At 52.2% G+C, this 21,194-nt stretch overlaps 1 protein-coding gene across 3 annotated transcripts in view; it reads right to left on the reverse strand.

Annotated features, from left to right (window-relative positions):
* CORO1C (coronin 1C) overlaps positions 1-15,748 on the reverse strand; it is a 48,044-nt gene extending 32,296 nt beyond the window's left edge. Inside the window, exons 1-2 of one of the 3 annotated variants that reach the window (XM_077188080.1) lie at positions 13,726-15,748; positions 12,009-12,204 (exon numbers count right to left, since the gene is read on the reverse strand). In XM_077188080.1, the coding sequence (XP_077044195.1) occupies positions 12,128-12,204; positions 13,726-15,094 (1,446 nt within the window). In that variant the 5' untranslated portion in view covers positions 15,095-15,748 and the 3' untranslated portion in view covers positions 12,009-12,127. Of the gene's footprint in view, positions 1-7,133; positions 7,289-12,008; positions 12,205-13,725 lie in introns of those variants that run through there. The other 2 variants (XM_077188079.1, XM_054646007.2) reach the window with 2 other exon arrangements.
* Between the last annotated feature and the right edge of the window lie 5,446 nt (positions 15,749-21,194).

Consider the following 21,194-nt stretch of genomic DNA (forward strand, 5'->3'; position numbering starts at 1 on the left):
GCTCCCAAAGAGCCTGGCCAAGAGTGAGTCAGACTGACCAAGAGAGGAGCAGCGTTCTCCACATGACCTGGCCTGACCACAGCGGCTCCGAGCTCTGCTGGACCGAGCTCAGCTCCAGCCCTGCTGGGAGAAGCCAGAGCTGCCTTGGGCAGTGTGAGCTGGGAGCAGCAGGATGACCAAGTGCAATGGATAACACCACATCTCCTGCTGAAACAGCAAACAGGATGGGCTGGAGTCATGGAGAACATCTCAGGAAGACTGGAGGTACAGCACAGAGCAGCGTGGTCCATCACACTGGAATCTCCAGGGGACACACTCTGCTCCAAAAAGTGACAGGGAGCTTGGCTGGCACACCCTGAGTAACACTTCTCAACAACACCCACCCAACAGGTGAGGCCCCACACTGAGCTGCTTTTAATGTTCTCAGAATAACCCAAACAACAGTGAATTGTCAAAGACAAGACAACATCCTCACCCCAGGACGTGGGAGGTTTGGGCTGGACAATGCCAACATCTCAGATTTTAATGCAGTACAAACAAGCTGCAAAATGAATCTCAGTGCTCCCTGTTGGAACTGGCGTGTGTTTCTCCACATTTCCATTTGCTGCCCTGCCAGCTCTTCTGGCCAAGCAGCCTATAATTCCAAGAGCACCATTGTCATTCCGTCCTGTTTCCGTAACGTGCAATTTGAAATCAGGGCCGGGGGAGGGAGGACGGGGCTGGAGGAGGCTGAAACTCAAATCCAGATAGTTCAATCTGCTCACTTGATTTTAAATCCCTGTCTCATGGTGCCAATTACAGCCCCCCCAAAACATCTGCTTTAGCAGAGGCTTCCAAGTTCAAACACATTTCCTGTGTCCTACAGATGTTCTTTCTCACTGACCTGTCATGGGATGACAATGAGGGGGCACAACCCTATGAGGGTGACACAAAGCACCTTTCTCACTTTTCTGGGCAGACAAGAAACCAAAAATTAACTTAGAGAGGTGGATTTAGTCTATTAAGGAGCTTTAATAAACATTCTAGGCCGTCAAGATTTCAGATGTCCTTGACACCTCTGTGGCCCCACATCCACCTCTGAGCTTCCCTGACAGGAGAATCACACCCACCCCAGCACTGGGCAAAGGCTGATTCCTTGGGGAATTCTTGGACCTTCAGCTGGCTGCTCTCAGCTGGAGAACTGGTTTCCAGAGAAGAATTACAGCCTGTGCCTTGATGACCTTTAAGCTTTACTTACCTGTTGGTTTGACAGTCACGTTGCTGCACGTGCAGCCCACACTTCCAGTCCTTTGGGAATCCCTGTGGCATTTCCAGCAGCTCCAGAGGAGCCCAGCCAAAACAACACAATTACACCCAGATAAGCCCAGCTGGTTTTTATGGGAGCTTGCAGAGCACTTTGAGTAGAGCAGAAGATGGATGTGGCAAAGCAGGGATACAAAGAACAAAAAGATAACCTTTACCCCCAAAGAAACATCAGGGAGCCAAGGGAAAAAACAGAGAGATAACCCCAGGGTAGCCTGACCCTAACCAGGGGCACCCACCTTAAACAGCAGCACCTTAAAACACCACACAGAACAAATAGTTCCAGAAAGGAGCAATTTTCCTGGCAGTGGCCAGGAAAAAGATGCTGGAAGCACAGCAACACTGAGCTAGAAGAGTTTTTGTGCCCACCCTTCAGGCTGTGCTAAAGCAGAATATATTGCAGAGGAATGTCTGGCAACTTGTGTTTGCCTAAGTTGGCTCAGGATTCTCTCCTGCCTTGCAGATTGATCTCAGCAGATCCAAAAATTCAAATAACTTTAAAAAGTATCACTGAAAACTTTAAAAAAAAATGCAATACACCTCCTGTTGTGAATGAGACAGCTTTGGGGCCTCCAGCCTCCAAGATATGGCATCATTATATAAGTACTGCAGAAGGGAATTAAGAAATTTAAAGTGTAACAATGGTCATTTTTCCACATGTACCCATCCCACTATGGGTGCTGGGGCAAATACCTGAAGCGTGTGTAAAACAACAACTCCACTTAGTAGTACATGCTACAAGTAGTACATGCTAAAAGTATTCCCAGCCTAGGACCTGCCAGACCCTGAGTAAAACGTGTCACTTCCCATTCCCAGCTTGGAAGGAAGAACAGCAATCTGTTTCACACAGGTATGATGAAAAATGCCAAGGAAATGCCAAGCAGACACCCTGAGTCAGCTGGGGGATCCAGATTCCAGCAGGAAGCAACAAAGCATGAGGGATTTTTAAGTATTTCAAGTGAAAAGGGGAGGAAAAAAAGTGACTCCAGGAGGTAATTCCAGGCCTGAGCAGGTGCCTGATGACAATCTTCCCTATCAAGCCATGGTCTGCCCAGCATGGCCAGTTTGCCCAGTTCCCAAGGGACACTCTGCTTCCCAGGGATTGAATTTGTTACTGCCTGCTAATCCCTGGAGCTGCTAATTACACCCATTATCAGTTTGTCCAGCATCCAGCTCTGGCACACTGTAAAATGTCAAGTCCCCATCAGGTTTACAGACTGGTTTGGGTTAGCAGGGACCTTAAAGCCCAACCCATTCCAGCTGCTGCCATGCAAGGACACCTTCCATGCTCCTAGGTTGTTCCAAACCCCATCCAACCTGGCCCTGGAGACTTCCAGGGATGGGGCTGGTCTGGGCACCCCGTGCCAGGGCCTTGCCACCCTCACAGGCAAGAATTTCTTCCTTAAATTGAAGTCAAATTTCCCCTTTTTTCAGTTGGAGTCCATTGCTCCTTGTTCTGTCACAACAGTTCCAGATGAAGGAATGCTTAGGAATAGGATGATGCAAAATGTGCTGCTTTAATACTGCAGATTTTATGTTTATTTGGGAGAAACAATGGATTTTCAAGGGCTCCGGAACACGGTCTCCATGGCAACTATATGCAGAACCAGGGGGGAGGGAGGGGAAGTTCCCATATTCCCAAATACTCAGAACTCCATTTTTCAGGGATTACTTAAACCAGCAATTGCAGGTGCAATGCACTGCCCAGGTTCATACAGGGATGCAAACAAGGAATGGTTTCAGGCACAACATTCCCATGGAGTTTTAGGAAATCCTGCTCAGGCATATCTGCTAAAAATGCAGAAATGTGCCTTAATGCTCAGCTCAGAAGAATTATTACCTATGTGCTTGTTCCTACATAGATGGCAGCCAAAATCTGGAAAACCACAGGGAAAGCCTGGTCCTTCCTAAGGGGAACATTTGGCCTCAAGCACAGCTCAGCAACACCCCAAGGAGAGCTGTGAGCTCATCTCAGCATCAGGCTGAGCTTTAATCACTTTAAGTCAGATCCCACCACTGGTTTATTTCCATTGCTCTTTCAAATTCAATTATTAAAAAAGGAAAACAAGACAAACCTAATTATGCTGGGCTGAGAGGCCCGGCTCAATGTCAGAGTCACTGCAACTTCTCCCACCAAGAGCCAGACCTCAAACATCACCACAGGCTCAGCAAAAAGCAGATTAGAGATCACTTATTGTTATCACCAACAAAGCCAGGGGTGCTGAAGAAGCAAAGTGGTCATGCTGAAGAAATTGTCCTTTCCCTAGGGCAGTGATTCTGCCTTGATTCTCTCTCCAAACGATCAGCACAGAGGATAAATTGTCCAAAAGGCCACATTTTGTCACTTTCAGACCAAGGAGATCTCTTCTATCCACCATGGGCACATCAGAGACCTTCAAAACAGGTTTTCCCCTCTGGAGGGAGCAGCAGTTGCTATTTTCAGTATTTCTCTGCCAATTTCCTGACCTACAGAGCAGGATTTTGAAGTTTTCAGGATGTTCCATCACAAAATCCTCTTCCATTTGAGGAGCACTTTGTGACTCCTTAGGAAGGTGTTTGCTCCAAGGGATTCCTCCTGTCTTACTGGCATCAGGAATTTCATGGGAGGGGAATAAAGTTAAATTATCCACTTGCCACACCAACAGCCACCTTCTACTTCCCAGCTACATCATTATCTCCAGCCATTAATCCTGATTGGATTTATATTCCCTACACAACCCCATGAACACAACTAATGGCTGGTATATTCCATTAGGATCCTCTCCAGACAATTTGCTCCTCCAAGGACAGGCCCTGCAAAGCTGCCAGAGGAACCTGGGAGCAGCTGAGCAGTTCTGTGTCACGCTGGTATTTCACATGCCTATGTGTGGTTTGAGATGAGAAAAGCCACAAAAAGTCATGTACTGAACAATTATAACCTCAAAAAGAAACAAATAATCTTTTTTTTTTTTTTTTTCTTGCACAGTTACTCACAGGAGGAAAAGCAGAACAAAGCAATCCCATTAACAGATAAAAAGAAAGGGCCCAGTAAACAATTCGCAACCATACTGGTGGGGCCAACGCATCCAGAAAAATGAACTTTCACTGCTGCTTTCCTGAGTCACTCAGCTAAGCCCAAAACCTTTTTCTGCTTCATTTTAACTTGGTGTTCATGACCACCAGCAACTGTGCAGAATGTGAGAAAAACTCAGCAGTTCCCATCTCGTCAGCCACGAGCCACCAGCAGCCTGACTCTTCACACATGGCTCCAGGAGCTGCCCAAAATGAAGCTCTAAGCAGTTTCTAATCATACCAATTTCAGAGTTACCCACCAGAACATGCCAGCCCAAAAAATACTGAGTGGGGGAGACTACAGGGAGCAAGCTAGAGGAGAACACAGACATTTAATTCTTGTTCCTATGCCCTGCAAAGGCTTAAACTGGGGCACTTCAAATCCTCAGTGAGTTTCTGTTCCAACACATCCTCGGAGAAGGGCTGAGATTATCACAAAAAACCTCAGTAAAACAAAATCAAAACAAACAAACCCAGACTTTAAAAGTCAAGTGAAAATGTGCCTGTGAGCTTGCCCAAGAGGACATTCCTGGCCCTGGGAGTGGTGCACTGATGACCTCACCGAGCTGCAGACTCAGGCCAGGAAGTGTTTTGCTCGTGTCTTCAGAATAGGAAGCTGGCATCCCAGGGATATTCCTGGGAATTGATTACCAAATGAAAACCAGGAGCAGAAATTCCCTCCCCATCACAACACAACATTTTGGTTTAAGGAGCCATTAAAGTCAAATGTTGGACGTGGCCAGCACGGTGCCACCGAGGGCAGAGCTCGGCACCCTGTGCTGCATCACCCAGAGAAAAGCTGATATTTCCCCCTTCTGCACATTCCTCCTCATTGCCATTAAACTGAATCCCTGCCTTTCGCTTGGAGTGAGTCCCAGAAGTGACAGATGCAATAAGCATGAAGATTTCACTTGAAAAAATCCAATGATGTTTGAAAAGACAGCTCAGGAGAAGACAGAGCAATGCCAACAGAGAGCACAAATGCTGATTAAAGCAATCTGGATAAAAGGCTACAAGTGACCATTGAAAAATTACTATTATCAAGTCCTGCACTGAAACAAACACCAAGCAAATGCTGCCTGACGTGTCCCCACGTATGTCAGGTCTTACTGGGGCTACTGAAAACACAGAAAAACACATAGACCCAAAATAAACACGCATTGCCACAAAAGTATTTGATCTTCTACCTTTGTGTACACAGTCCTTAGCAAACACCACTATTAGCTGCAATAAAACCTTCCTGCAAGCACACAGCCATCTGGATTTTTCCCTCCCCTCCTCGAGCAGAAAAGATGATTCAATGCTGGTTATTCAAATGAAAATGGAATAAACCCTCTCCTGCCTCCCGCACACGACACCCGCTGCTTTCCCCACATCCAAACTCGCTGCTCCCAGGACGTGCTGTGCCAGTTCACACCATTTTCCCACACTCCAGAGCTTCCCTCATGCCTGCCACCGAGGCACACACAGAGGGAGAGGATGGCACCAGGTAATTTAGGAACAGCCTGGCCTAAAATTAAAACAAAATCGGGAAATTCAGCAGCAGACTGAAAAACCAACTGCAGCCTGGTGTGCTCAGAACATCCCCCTCTGATTTTGCCACCGTCCTTGGTCTTGCTCCAGGAATCCCCACGCACATCTGCACGAACAGACGTGCTCAGACCAACTCCAGCTGCTAAAAAAACCCCAACCCTAACGCATCTCACTTATCTTCAACAATAAAACTGCTTCCATCGGGTTCACTTTTGTTTGCTGGCACCTTTCGCTGCCTTTTTTTATTTTCTGCTTTTTTCAGACCTGTCTCCTGTGCAATCAGTCAGTTAAGGCATCACAATGTCCTACAGCTGAACCTCTCTCTGTGTGGTGGTGTCAGACACCTGCCCATGTGTCCAAGATCTTCCCTCGTGCTGTTAACGGAATCAATGGGAATTTGATAAAGCACAGGTATGGACCAGCATTTAAATTCCAACCTTTGGCATATCCCTGTTAAACAACGTGGCTTCCTGCATAGGAAAACAAAGCCCAGGGACATCTGCCCACAGGAAAGGGATAGGATGAGATGGTCCTTAGGGTCCTTTCCAACCCAAACCATTCTGGGATGCCCTGGTGATTCAATGACATGTCACACAGCCCAGGAGGAGTCCACACATCTGCACAGCCTCCAAAGAGCCCCTAATAACAGCGTGACAAGGACCTGTTCTACAGGAGCCTCCGAAAAATAACCCCAAACTAAATCCCCATCAGGGCGCTCATCTTTTGTCCTCTGCCATGGAGCACGGCGGGGACGGGCGCTCCGGGGGCGGCACACGCCGGTGGCACCGAGCGGCTGCGGCATTGCCGGGCGGAAAAGAAGGAAGGGGAAAAAAAAAAAAAGGGGAAAACGTGCCGAACAAAAGCCCCCCAGCGCTGTCCTCGCCGCGGCATCAGGTGCGCGGCGGGAGCGCCCGGCGCCGCCGCCCCGCCCCGGGCTTGCCCTGCCCGGCGGCCCCGGCCGGATGCGGATGCGGCGGCGACCCCGCGCCGCTGCCTAATAAGGAGGGAGCGGGGAGCGGCCGGGGCCGAGGCGGTGCGGGGAAGGCGCTGCCGCCGCGGGCCCCGCGCTGACAGCGGCCGCCGCCTCACGGAGGGCTCGGCGGCCCCGCGCGGGAAGGGCCCGCCCGGCCAGACCCCCGCCCTGCCCGGCTCCCTCCCGCGGGCACCGCGCCGCCCGCCCTGCCGCAGCGCCGCTGGCCGGTGCTGCTCAGTTCTCCCCGCTCGCCCTCACCGCCCCCGAGCCGCACCGCGATCCCGAGCCGCCTCCCGCGTCCGCTCCTCAGCCCGGCGGAGCCGCCGCCTCCGCCTCCTCCTCCGCCCGCCGCCGCCGCCCGACTGAGCGCCGCGGGGCGGGGCGGGGCAGAGCGGCCGCGGGTCCCGCCCCTCCAGTGACCACGCCCACAAACGACCACGCCCCTTCAGTCTGGCCCCGCCCGCTCCAGCCGCGCGCTGTGGGGGCGGGTCGAAGGTGTGAGTGACGGCTCGGTCAGCCAATGGCCGTGCGGCTCTCGCCACCACGCGCGGTCGCGCGCTCTCGGGCCCCGCCCCGCCGCCCCTCAGCGGCGAGTGGGGGCGGGAGGTCATGAGGGACCTGAGGGGTCGATAGTGTCTGCCCTGGGGACCGGCCATGCCCTCCCTGTGAACCAGTCCTGTCCGCTCCGAGGGACCCCGTCATGTCATCCCTGGGGATCAATCATCTCATGCCTGAGGGATTGGCCGTGTCTGCCCTGAGGGATCGATCATGTCATCCCTGAGGCACGGATCGCCTCATCCCTAAGGGACCGACTGTGTCCTCCCTGAGAGACCGGTTGTGTCCTCCCTGAGGGAACGGTCATGTCCTCTCTGAAGGAACGGTTATGTCCTCCCTGAGGGACTGGTCATGACATCCCTGTGGGATTGGTCATGTCGTCCCTGAGGGACCAGTCTTGTTCTCCCTGAGGGACCGATCGTGTCCTTCCTGAGGGATCGGCCGTGTCTGCCCTGAGGGGTGAGATGAGCCTGCTGTCCTCAGAGGCAATGCTGAGGAGAACCAGGAGCTCCACAAGAAAACAACCACGTCACCTCACGCTGTCACACCAAATCACAGTGGCTGTGGTTAAAAACAGGACAGTGACAAAAACCCCTGCTAAAGACTGCAGAGGTGGATCCCAGCTAAGAACCACACTCCAACGAGACACCCATGGCAGAGCTTTGAGACCAGAGGTTCTCCCCATTGCACTGTGGCAATTTGGGGATGCTGCTCTTCAAGGTGTAAGGTTTGTATCTGTTGTGACAGGTCAGACGAGCACTTTGCACACACACCTGGCTGCACACAGGTGACGCTGCCACACTCGGGGCCATCGCGGCCTCAGGGAGCCCGAGGGGCGGGTGAGCAACACCCGAGCAGAGCCCACAGCCCTCAGTGTTACCATACATGGCCAAAACCAAAACTCCTCGAGCTTCCTCATCCGCTTGGGCCGACGTTTGCACGTTCATTTGCATGTGGTTTGATGCTTAAGGGGGGAGGTGATGTTTCAGGGGAGCATCACCCCGCTAATTTCTCTTCTAATCCTTCAGAATTTGGAGGAATATGTGTGGTGATGAGCTGAGCTGAGAGCCCTGCTCTTCCCCCATGGAGCAGCGACAGGACCATGAGTTACCCCCTGTGAGTGATAGCTGGTGTTTAAACCCCCAGATACATTTGTCCTGGTCTGAGTGTCACAGCTGATGGAAACATCAGTAGCTACAGATTAAACAAATGTTATCCTGCGTTTATTAACCTTTGACACTAAATGTCACTGCTGATCCAACAAAGGAGAAAACCTCTCTCACCTACTGAGCAACACCTTGATAAAAAAATTACACAAACAGAGATTGGAGTGACAAGGCTGCACCCTTGCCCATGACAACAATTGCCCTGAAATTAATCTATAGCTTCTTTCTGAAAACCAGCCCAGCACAATTACACCACTCTGCTCCCTCAAACAATCCCTTTACAGCTAAAAGAGGAGAAAACGAAAGCAGCTTTGGACCAGAGCTGAAGGTAACCCAGAGTTTAGGGAGTTTAGGTTGTGATTCACATTTTCCACGTACGTACATGATGTGTTGAAGGTCACAGAATGAGTCAGTGATAGAGCTGAGAGTCCTGCTTGCCCATCCTTAATTTATTAGAAGTCTCAAAACTGTGTGTGGGAATTAAATTTTATAAAACCAACATTTTAATCATGTACCAAGCCTGGGCTGGAAAACAGGAACAAAGGCAGCAGCACCCAGCACTGCCCACCAGCTCAGAAAGAGAACCAAAGAAGATTTTTGGCCTCCAGCTGAAAAGAAAGTGACGCACAGAGGACACAAAAGTGAAATTTGTCCTGAGAAATCTGATTGAAGCCTAATCCTCTCAAGAGCTGCCTTGGGAAGGGTGGATCCTGCAGAGATGAAAATTCCTTGCTCGACACAGTGCTGGAAGAGCAGCTAAAGATGGACTCAGGTGGAAATAATACCTGGGGAATTTTTACCTGAGCTTCCTAAAACAGCTGGATGGAAACACTCCAAAGAACACCCAGATCCTGTCTGGGATTAATGAGCTGTTTAGATGACAAAGTGATGAAGAAATTACAGGAATTTTAGGCTGAATTCTCCAACAAACAGAAGAAACAGCTCAGGTTTTACATGTGCTCTTGGGTTCTGCTGTAACCACTAATTTTCATCACTTCAGATGAGTAAAACCACCCTAACAAACAATTTAAATGTTATCCACAGTGCTGCAAGTGAAACAACTTGTCAAAATATGCCACAAATCCTAATTTTTCTACAGAAAAAAACGCCAAACCCTTTCAGCTACAAGGAGAAACACACCAAAATTTACCCCATTTTACCAGCACCTGGTTAGCACATATTGCAGAAATTCAGGATTTATTAAAAAAAAAAAAAATAAATCCACTTTTAGCCATCCCACATATTTTCCCCTCAGCTACATCACTGCAGGATTGCTGCAAACTATCTCACAGCCTTTATAGGGAAACAGCACCGTGGCTACAGACTCCACCTCTGAAACTTATGTCAGCTGCTAAATTTAGCCTCCTGCAAATATGCATCAATTCCATCCCTGCAATAAATCCCCCTGCTTTGCTCCTGGGATGAGCCTGATGTGCTCCCCAAGGCCCAGGTCAGGTGTGTCCCACAGCCTTCCCCACCAAGGCCGTGTTTGTAGTTGGAAGAGGAAAGGAAACACCCGGAGCACCTTTTTTAAAGGAGAAATTTTGATTAATTTCTTCCGTTTGGTGTCTCTGAGCCATCCCAAAGGGGTGACAAACCCCATTTTTGGAACCAGCGAGGTCGCTGGAGGGATGAATTTGTCTCAAACATTTCGTTTTGCTGAAATCCTCATTGCTAAATATATTCTAAATGGAGGGAAATGGCTTAGGGAGGGCTTAGAGAGATCAGCAATTTAAAGTCCTGTTATTTTGCAGCTTAACTTCTAAATCAAGCAAAATATGCCAGACAGGACAGTCTTGAACCCTGGTTTTGCACATATCCAAGTTATACAGCTTTCCAAGGACTTTTATGTCCCTATGTATCTATTTATTTCCTGAAGCTTTTTGATGATTTATTATTATTATTATATTTACTCTATCATAATATTTATTTACCGGGAAGTACTAGGTTATTCCACATGAAATTTGAATTTTTTTATATTTCTTCTTCCATGGCTTCCATAATTTAGGGATCCCATCAAGGCCAGGCCCAGCAGCATTGGGAAGAGCTGCTCCTGCTGAAATCAGGAATGTGATCTTACCTTTCACTGAACATTACTGGGATTTAGTGCAGGGAAATGTCCCCTGCCCATAGCAGGGGGTTGGAATAAGATGATCTTTAAAGTCCCATTCAACCCAAACCATTCTGAGAATCTCTGGACTGATTGCAGTGACAAATCCTCCCCACTTCACTTTCCCTGAGTGGAATTAGATTTACTCTCAGCATTAATTTCCTTTCTCTGCCTTGATGCCTCCATGAGTGTGGGCACAGAGCAAGTGCCAGGGGCAGCTTTATGAAACTACTCCCAATCCTGGTTTTTAGGAGACATTTCCATGATCATCAACTGTTGAGCAGCTGCCAAGATGAAATCGTCCTCAGAGGCACCACAAAAGGGCTCTGGATAATGGAAAATCGATTCTGTGTCTGGCTGGGAGGATGTGCTGTGCCCAGGGAAGTGTTCCCCAGCTCCTGCAGGGGGTTTGGCTGGAGAGACAGGGAGAGCAAAATCCCTTTGGACTGGCCCTATTCAATCCTTGGCCAGAAAGGGGAGCTGTAGAATTAGGGAATGAAGATAAGGAGAGCAAAACGTTCCATCAGATGCTTTGAAACAACAGCCAGGAAGGGAGAAGTGTCTGAGTGTGGCAACAAGGAAAGAGGAAATCATGGGTTAAAGGACAGGGTTGGGAGCTACCACCCCTGAGCTTTATTGCCAGCTCTGTGTGACGTGGAACCATCACTGGGCTACTTCCAGACCCCAGAACTGGGGTCAGTCACAGCCCCCTCCCCAAAGGACAATAAAATCCACTGTGGGGAATCAGGGCCTGGCTGACATCGCTCCTGAGCCACGGGAAAGGCTGGAGGATGCTGGAGATGGATAAGGAATGAGTGAACATTAGGCCAGGATGTGCATTAATAATTAATGCTATTGTTATTAATGATTTACAATAGATTTCATCCAGCACATCTATTACTGCATCTCCCCACTCTCACACCTTTGTGCAGCAATATCGGTGTCAAACACGTCCCTCCCAACTCAGCTGGAAGAAAGGCATCAAAAAATGAGATTTTACAGCAAAAAGAAACCTCTAATTTCGAGCTAATCTATTTCCCCATGTATCATTAGAGAGGATTGTGAAATATATTTTAATTTCTTTTCTATTTCTGCAGTGAAAAGGAGGTAGGTCCCAATACCTAATTAAAATGTTGGGCCACCAAATAAACCCAAAGCAATTGCTTGCAACAGATGGGATTTCCTTTGTTGATGTCTCCGGATGATTAACGAGGAGGAGAGAGACAAGAAAGCAGAACTGAAAAAAAAAAAAAAAAGAGAAAAAAAAAGAAAAAAGCAAAAAAAAAAGCAAAAAAGCAAAAAGCAAGCTGTATTTTATTTACAACATGAATATGTTGGGATTGACAATTCCTATCATCCTGAACAGCAGGAAAAAATCAGGGAAGAAGCCAGGGCTGGGTGTTGGGTTCCTGGGCACTGATCACAGAGCCTCACTATTCAAGCACTTTGGAATTCTTTTGCCATCTCCTTCTGTTTCTCTCTCTGCTGTCTAGGATCAGGTTGGACCAAAGGTGCTGGAAAAATCAGAGATATAAGAAAGGAAACACATAAGGGTACATCCAGGTGAGGTGTTTGAGATTTGGGAAGATCAATGTTTAACCCAGTTTTTAAAACCCCAACAGGCTGCCATGGATAGAGCAAAATGGGAGCTGTTCCTGCTCCAGTGGAAGGTGTCCCTGCCCATGCAGGGGGAGGAACGAGATGAGCTTTGAGGTCCCTCCCAACCAGAGCAATTCCGTGAGTCTGTGGTTTTTTATTGCAACATTTCCACAGTTCAGCACTGAAATATTGTCTCAACCCTTCCTCCCTGTTTCTTCTGGAGAACAAGGAGGTAAAAATGTGTCAGGAGGGATTGGGCTGCAGCTGGTATTGCCTTGGGGAGGGAGCTGATTCCTTGTATCCCTTCTCACCCCTTCTTCTGCCAGACCTATTCCATCCACCTGCTCCTTCATCCCGGGAAGGATGAGCTGATCAAACACCCCCGTGCCCGGTGTGGCTGCGGGGAAGCTCCAGCTCAGCTGTGCCGGTGACACCAGAGAGCCTCCACCTCAAGAGGTGTGGAGATCCACACAGACACCACCACTCTGCTCCGTGCTCTGAGCCTGGCAATGCTTGCACTGACAAACATCTCCCACCTCCATCTCCTTACATCCTGCAGTGTGTCCTCAGCTGCTTCCTGAGGCACAGGAGCTGTTTGTCATCCCTGCAGGGCTTTTGTCATCCCTGACACGCACAAACTGTGCCACGTTCTCGCTCCGACTCTGTCGTGACCATAACACATCACACCTATTTTTTAAGCAAACTCAGTTCAAAGCCACCACAGATTTCCTGTGCCTTAAAACACTTATTTTCCCTTATAAGGAAATGCACAATTGCAGATTGTCACTGAACAGAGGATGGGAGTTAAGCAGTGTGGGTCGGGTGGCTCCTTGCAGGATGCAAACTTTCACACAAACACTCATTTCTATCCTTCCTATTTTTGCAGAACTGCTGTTTTACCAGGAAAATTTCAACAGAGTTCACTTCTCCATATTTTTTTTCAGTGAAAGGGTTTCCAAGTTGATGTCATTCTCCTGAATGGCTTATTCAGTGAAGTCACGGTGCAGGAGAAAAAGAACTTAGAGAAAATAATGCTGCTTTTTTATAGCTAAAATAAAATTACAATGGCTCACCCAGTGCCTGGAGAGATAGAGGCAAATAATCCCACATGGCAGTGGGAGGATGCACCCTACGGACGCTGCTGCACTGTAGCTGCTGTGAGAAGCAGTAAATTGTACTTATTCCTACACAGCACAGGAGTCTGACAAAACAAATCTTTCCCCAAAACACTTTCACTGCACAAAGGACTTTGAACCAACACCTGATTCCCATCCTGCCTCCTTAGGAGACTCCGTGTGCCCTGGGCACATCCCGTCTGTCACCCGGCTGTTGCCGGCAGCTATTTCCCACCCACGGCAATGCTCCCACCTCCCCTGGAACTGCCACCTCCAGGACCCCCCAGCCCCACGGCACAGCTGGGACCCCTCACTCCTCACCTTTTTTGGGCGCTGGTGCTGCTGCCGTCCCCTCCGACGCCTTGGGCTTTTCGAAGGTTTTCTTGGCATCGGCAACTTTAAGCACATTCTCATCCTCCTGACTCTGCCTCCCCTTCCGCTCCGGCTCCTCCGAGCCCCCTCCTCCCGCAGTCCTGCCTCCAGGGAGCAGCTCCGTGCCCGCCGCTGCCCGCTGCTCCCTGCCAGCCTTGGCCTCATCGCCGAGGGGCTCCAGCAGCGCCTCCGTCAGCGCCACAGCCTTGCTCATACTCAGAGCCAGGCACTCCTTGCTGTGGGTCCTGACAGGGGGGGCCGGGGGGGTTCTTTTCGGGATGTAGGAATCGAGTTCATCGGCTTCACCTCCGAGCTGCTCCCTGCTGTCCGGGAGCTGGCTGCTGCTCTGTCTCGAAAGCTTCCCGGTGTCTCTGGCCACCGAGGGATGATAATTTGTGACCGCAGGGACCATTCTCTCGAGGCTCTTCACTACCTGCTGCTCTGGCTCGGGCTTCCTGGCTGGATCCTCCTCACCGGCCTGGCCGTTCTGACACAGCTCAAGTGCTCCATCGGGCTGGGGGGCGAAGCTCCGTGCCTGCCTCAGGCTGTCCCTGCTGCTGTCCCTGGGGATGTAGGAGACAGGTGTGCCTGCGTCCTGCTTGCTTTGCAGGATGTAATCCATGAGCTCGAAGCTGTCGGACCTGACGGGCACGGTCGGCTTGTTCCCCTCCGAGGGGCCCTTGGGGCTCAGTTTGGTCGCTTGCCTGCCCTCCACGCTGCTTTCCGAGTCCGAGCGGCTCATCTGCCTCCTCAGGACTCTTTCCAAGGAGTTGAGCCTGCTGAGGCTCGGGCTCGCCACCTTCCCATCCCCTGCATACCCCTCCTGAATCAAGGGTAGCGTGTCCTCTGCCTCTTCCCATTCCTCCTCAGGTTCCGTTTCTGCCTCCTGGATGAGGCGCCGGTACTCGCTCTCCTCCAGCCTGTAGACCACCGGCCTCACCGTCCTGCCCGTGCCCACCCGCCTGGGCACCACCTCCAGCTCGTACACCTTTGGAGGGGCTTCTCCCTCCCGCCCTCTCTGGCACCCTTTGGACACGGGATGTTCTTCCAGGCACAGCTCCCCTGCCGGCCCCCGCTGCCCTCTCTGCCCGCTGCTGCTCATCTCTGACCTCTTGGCAAGGCCTGCGGTGTCGCTGCGGAGGTCGGGGCGGTCCCCCCGCTCCCGGCTGTGTCCCAGGCCCTCCTGGCTGAGCTGCAGCAGTGGATAATCCTCACAGGTGCCTGCAGAGTCTCCCCGGGAAGCTGGGCAGTCTCTCCCCCTCGCCTTACTTGTGTCATCCCGTAAATATCCACGGTACTGCCAGGTGGAGGCATCCATGGCCGGGAGATCTGTCACTATAATTCCTGGTTCCAAATACTTTGGGACTGGCCAGCCAAGATTTTTCCCACCTTGGGTCTCGGCGGGCTTTCAGCACCGCCTCCTCCTCGCTCTGCTCTGGGAGACGGCGGCACTTGGAAGCGTCGGAGCCTGGGTCATGTGAACCGGCGTTCCTTGGCCTCACGGCCAGCGGAGAGGAACATCCCATTGGCACGATGGAGCCCGTGCTCTGCCACTCCTGACACCACACCCAGCACAGCTGGTCCCTACCCAAACACATCCCACCTGGATAACTGGAAAAATCCCCTCCAGCTGCTAATTTGCTGGTCCATGGCACTTACACAGTCAGGACTTGCTTCCCATCTGCATCCTTCTCCAGGGATTCTCCTCTTTCCCCAACCTACTCCAGCAACAGCTCCCCACAGTCCTGTGCAGCAATCCTGGCTTGCCTCCAATTTTGCAGCTTCCAGAGGGATTTTCTGCCAGGCTGTCTGGGCAGAATCACCTCTGCCAGCTCCTTGTGGGTTCCACGGAGAGAAGGGAACCCGTATCCATTCCCCTGGCACTGTTCCCTCCTCCCTGCCCCGCGCCGTGGGACGCGGAGCGGCTCCCCCAGTGCTCCTTCCTTGGAAGCAGCAGTCAGCCTTGGGCTGCGTCCCAGAGCTTGAGGGAGAGATGCTGCCTGCACAGAGCGCGCGGGGCAGAGCCGGAGAGCTGGAATGATCTGTGGGAATACGTTATGGAAAAGGGAATTGCTGTGACAGAGACCGGCTGCCCGAGATAAACACGGGAGCCCGACAGCAGCCTGAGACACAACTTTCCCTGTAGAAACTCCAAAACACAACTTAGCAAAAATCCCTACTAATGCATTGGGCACTTCTCTAAATAACCCTCTGAGCAGAACGTTGCTCCCTTTGGACACCCCTCCGGATGGCGGTGGAGCCGGGGAGCTGGAGGGCTCTAATCCATTTGTACACAGCTGGGATGCCTGGCATTGCAGTGAGCCGCAGCTCCCAGCTCAGCTCCCAGCCCAGCCGCTGCCCTGTGCTTTGCCTTTTATGGTTCCCCGAGCTGGGAAGCATCCCGAGGCAGGATGCAGGAAAACACCTAGATCATCCCAAAAGAGGTGCCTGCACAGCACCTCTGCATTGTTGGGGCTGAGTTACCCCAGTGTCACCTAAAGAGTTGGCAAACAGAGCCTGGCCCCAGCCCAAAGGCGTCCCCTGATATTCCATGAGGAAAATCCTGCAGGGCCTCATCAAGAGACCTCAAGGACCCAGACAACTCTGAGCGCCACAGACACACAGCAGCTGCATGGGTGACACCTGGACCACGGTCACGATGACACTGCCTCATCCTGTGTCCCATGCCAGGAGTGAGTCCTGGCCACTCTCGAGGGGAAGGAGTGAGGGATGAGGGTTATCCCAGCCCTTATCGGCCTGGAGGCAGCCAAGCCCCTTGCTGGGACTGTTCTTTATCAGTGCACATTGCAGAGCTGCTCTGCTCAGACAAAACCCTGTTTGTTTCCAATGGAAGTCTTAAATCCCCGCCGAGGCTGCCCAGAGCAAACACAACCAGCTCCCAGTGGGATCAGGGCTGGTGGCCGGGCTCCTGCTGCTCCTGCCAACAGCAACAGGAGCACCTGGCAGCAGCAGTCCTGACAGGTAGAGAAATGCTGAGCAAGGTGTGCTGGCAGGTGCAGGAGTGAGGAAATTCACAGCCAAGTCACCTCTCCCATGGGATGAACTCACTCACCATTTGCACTGTGACCCGATCAGTAATTCTGGGTGTTCCCCTAAGGCCTCGTGACAAAACCAAATTCCTTCTATACTTCTCACAAACCCTCACGATTTGGGGATATTGTGGTGGTGTGGGCTTGTCCTGCGTGGGGACTGCAGAGCCCAGGGTTGGTGTGGAAGGGACACAACCATGTCCTGGGACCTGCCCTGGGTGCTGTGTCCCACGTTCCAGGGAGCTGCTCAGAACTCTGACACAGCACCAACGTGGTTCTGCTCCTGAACCCTCTGCATAAAAGGAAATGGCAGCTGCTGCAGCATTGCTGCTGTCCTGTCCTTCAAACAGAGGGAGGAAGAGACTTTTAGGGAATACACACTGAGGCGGGAGCAAACCTGACTGGCAGCACAGCTTGGCCTGTGCCCGCTGCGGGAACCGGCTCCTCTGGCCTTGGCAGCACGGACTTGCAGCTTCTGCTTAGAAAAATATTTACATTTCCACCTTTCCAGGGGCCAGAGTGGCTGTTCAGCCACAGCCAAGCAGGAATGGATGCAGAGGCATCATCCTGGGGCTGCAGGCAGCTGGAGAACCACTGCCAGAGAGCAGCTTCTCCTGTGCCAGAGTGGAGATGCAGCCACAGCCACCCGGAGTCCTTACTGCAGCTTCTCTGTGTGCTGCAATCAGCCTCACCCTCCTGCTAAACCTCATCTTTTCACCCAAAACCACCACTAGAGTACCTGCTCACCACCCCAACTCCACATGGAACTGGGAATGCTGCCAGGGAACCGTGCTCCCATCAGAGGGTCCCTGAGATCAGCTGTGGAGCACCTGCAGCTCCTCCATGGGGGAGAGACGAGGGGCACAGCTGGACCCTGCACCTTCCCAGATCCCAGCCAGGAGGGCACCCAGTGCCAGGCTGCCCCTGCCCATGGCAGCTCCAGGCTCAGGAATCTCCTCTGGTCAGCGAGGCTATAAATAAACCCTCCCTGGTCGCCAGAGAGAATTTGTGTTGCTCCAGATGTTGCCTGGTTTTGCCATGGCAACATCACAACAGGATGTAACATTCAGCCGTGAGGAACCGCTCCGAAAAGGACCAATTTCCAATCCTAACAAGAACAAAAAACCAGCCAGGGACTCACTGGCAGCCTGGGCATGCTCCAGCCATTCCACAGTCCCAGCTTGTGGTTCCCCATACCCAACTCACACCCACCTCTGGAGCCAGGAATGGCTCCGTGGGGAGGCTCCATCTTCAGGAAGCTGAGCTGAGCAGGGAGTGATGCCTCTGTCGACCCAGCCAAGGGATGTGTGAGTTTGGGGACAAACACTGCCCCCAAAACAGTGCTGGCTGAGGGGCAGGCTGTGCTCCAGGATCTCAAACAGCAGCAGGAAGCTGCTCTTCACCTGCCCAGGCCGTGCCAGAGCTGCTCCCACACCTGCAGATCCATCCCTCCCCTGGGGATATCCTCGGGTGAAGGAGGCCCAAATGCTCCAAACCCACCCCTGGTGACCCAGGGCAGTGCCCTGGATCGTTTGCAGGTGATTTCCCCAGCCAGGGAGCTGCTGTCCATGCGAGGCCCTGTGGGAGCTCCTGGGCTTGCACACCTGGCACCAGGCTCTGCTGAAGAGAGCAGCACAGGCCTGTGGAATCCCACAGCCCACCTTGCTGTGGCAGCAGCAAGGCCTCTCCCAGGTGGGATTTTCCAGGCTCAGCAAGGTGCAGGTGTCACTTTTCCATGTGCCACTGCTCCACGGCTGGCATCCTTTCCAGAAGGTGAGCAGCTTCTCCTGAACCCAGGCTGGGGTCTCTGAAGAAACCAGGTGAGAATGACTGATTTCCATCCTGCTCCTCTGGGTCCAGCCTTCAGGAGCATCAGAAAACAGCCAGGACCCAAAAATGAGGGAAGCAGAGCCAGGATAGATGGGCAATGATAACTCAGGGCAGGCAGTGGCTCCTGGGATAGATTCCATTCCCTTCTTTTCTTTCCACCCCTTCAGCATCTGTTCCTTCCCCACCTCCAAACAAAGCTACAAGACTCATTTGTAAAAGGAAAAAAAAAAAAAGTTTATTTGTTTTTCCTCACAAGATGAACATAAAATATCCAGGACATTTTTACAAACAAAAGTAAAAAAAAAAAAAAAAAAAGTGCATGATGCATCCCTCCCGCGGGCATACAGTACAAAAATCCTGCAGATTTCCATATAAAATTGGGATAAGAAATACCATGGAATAAAGGAACGTTGTTATGGAGTACAGCAATGCACAGAACAGCTACACATCACTCACCCCCTCCTCAGGGCCTGACCGGGACTGTCCCCACCGCTCGGTGACACGGCCGGGACCAACCCCGCCGGCACGGGAAGGGCTCCGGAGGTCGGGCACTGCTGCCACACGGAGCGACACCAGCTGGACCGGGAATAAGGTGCCGGCTTGTGCATTTCAGGAATTCTGGCAGGACGGGACAGGGTTTGGGTCTGCCGAGCAAAGCGTGGTCGGTGATGGGATGTGTCCCTGCACACCCCGCCCGCGTTCCGGCAGCGATGCATAGATAAATGGGAAAAATGGGATAAATGGGATAAATGGGAAAAATGGGGACACCGGGAGCAGCCGCTGGCACCGCGGCTGTCACGGAGCCCTTCGGTTCTGCCATGCCCAGAGCAGAGGGAAGCGGCAGCAGGTGAGCAGGGCCGAGCTCGGCGGGGACAGGAGGGCAGGACAGGAGGAGGGACGGCCTCACTGCCATCGGAAACACCAAAAGCACCAAAAACTCCCTAGAGAACAGCAAACAGCAGAGTCCAACAGCTCAGCAGATACACAGTGTTTGTAAACTATGAGTAAGGCACTCCATCGTAAGGACACGTACGACACGTGGGGAGGACAAGCACATCAACCTTGTCATGCAACAAACCCGACGGGACGGGGGAGTTTGGCTACAGCCCCCCGGGAATGGCACAGCGGAGCTCCCGGAGCAGCTCCCACCAAGCCGTGTCCGCATCCCGGGCACGCGGGGAGGGAGCCCCGGGCCCGGAGCGAAGCCTGGGGCTGATCCAGCCGGAGCCAGGCGGGAGCAGCAGCGGGGGAAGGCGGCGGGTGCCGAGCTGAGCCCGGAACGCGGCGGGGTGGACGCGGCAGAACCCGGCAGGCACTCGAGAAACAGGAAGGAAATCAGATGTTCGCTTGTATCAGTTCACGGAATTTTCCAAATTCATTCAAAACCGTTCCCAGCACCTCCTCCCTCAGGCAGGCAGTGATGGGAAGGGTCGGCAGCACACACAGAACAATAACCCGTGGGCAACCCTGGCGAGTCGAGGGTGACGGTGGAATTGTCCCGGGGAGGGGACAGGGAGGTTCCCCAGGTGCTGCTCCGACCCTGCGGTACCCAACAGCCCCAGGTTTGCCGTTTGCCCCTTCCCAAATCTGAATCTGGGTGCAAAGGAGAATGAAGATGATCCAAACACAGGGAATGGATCCAGCCCTGGGCTTGTGGGGTTTCATCCTGCCCTGAGCATGACCCAGCGCAGCCTCAGCCCAAATAAGCAGAGGCTCCTCCAAAACTTCCAGAGCAGCTTTTGCTCCACACCAGCACTCCCGGGTGGAGCAAGTGCAAATCAAATTCAGACTCTTTCAGGAGGGACAATTATTCACTGATTGCCTGTCCCTACAATTCCTCACACAAATGAAACATGCAGGATCTTATGCTTAAGGGGAAAAGGGGAACTCCAGGCATTTAGGGCAGGAAAATGCACAGCTCCCTTCCTCAAGACACTGGATTTTCAATCAGTAGAGTTCAGAGCAGCTGCTGCAGCCTTGCTCTGCCCCACCTCAGAGGGGAGTTGCAAGAAAGCCTTTCCATGGAGATTTTAAAATGTGGGAATACTCACACTCGCAGCCAGGGTGAGCAAATCCACCTCTTTGACCCCCCAAATCTACTTCAAAACATCACCCAAAGGCACAAGGCCTCACATGGGATCAGAGGTTTGGAGCACATCCACTGCTCACTTCCCAGGCTCTTCCCTCTGGACTCAGCGAGGGCTTACATGGAGCAGCTCTCGGCCACGCTGGTTGCCAAAATGATTCAAAGAAAATGTGAATTCCCTATGGAATCCAAGCATCAGCCCTGGCAGGAGGGGGTAACACTGGACTGAGAGCATGGACAGCCCCTGGCTGCCCATCCTTGCTCCAACATTCCTCTCTCAGAGTGTGTCCGTGTTTCCGTCCAACTGCTCCCCCCAGCAGGGTTCATGTGGCTCTCACAGCCCTGTGAGCTCTGGGACAGGCCCAGCCTGGCTGTGGCACCCAAACTCCTGATGCCCACCATAAACAACACCCAGGACTCCTCCAGCAACTCCCTGGGCACAGGGACCATCC

Source organism: Agelaius phoeniceus, chromosome 18 (genome assembly GCF_051311805.1).
Source record: "Agelaius phoeniceus isolate bAgePho1 chromosome 18, bAgePho1.hap1, whole genome shotgun sequence".
Classification (NCBI taxonomy): domain Eukaryota; kingdom Metazoa; phylum Chordata; class Aves; order Passeriformes; family Icteridae; genus Agelaius; species Agelaius phoeniceus.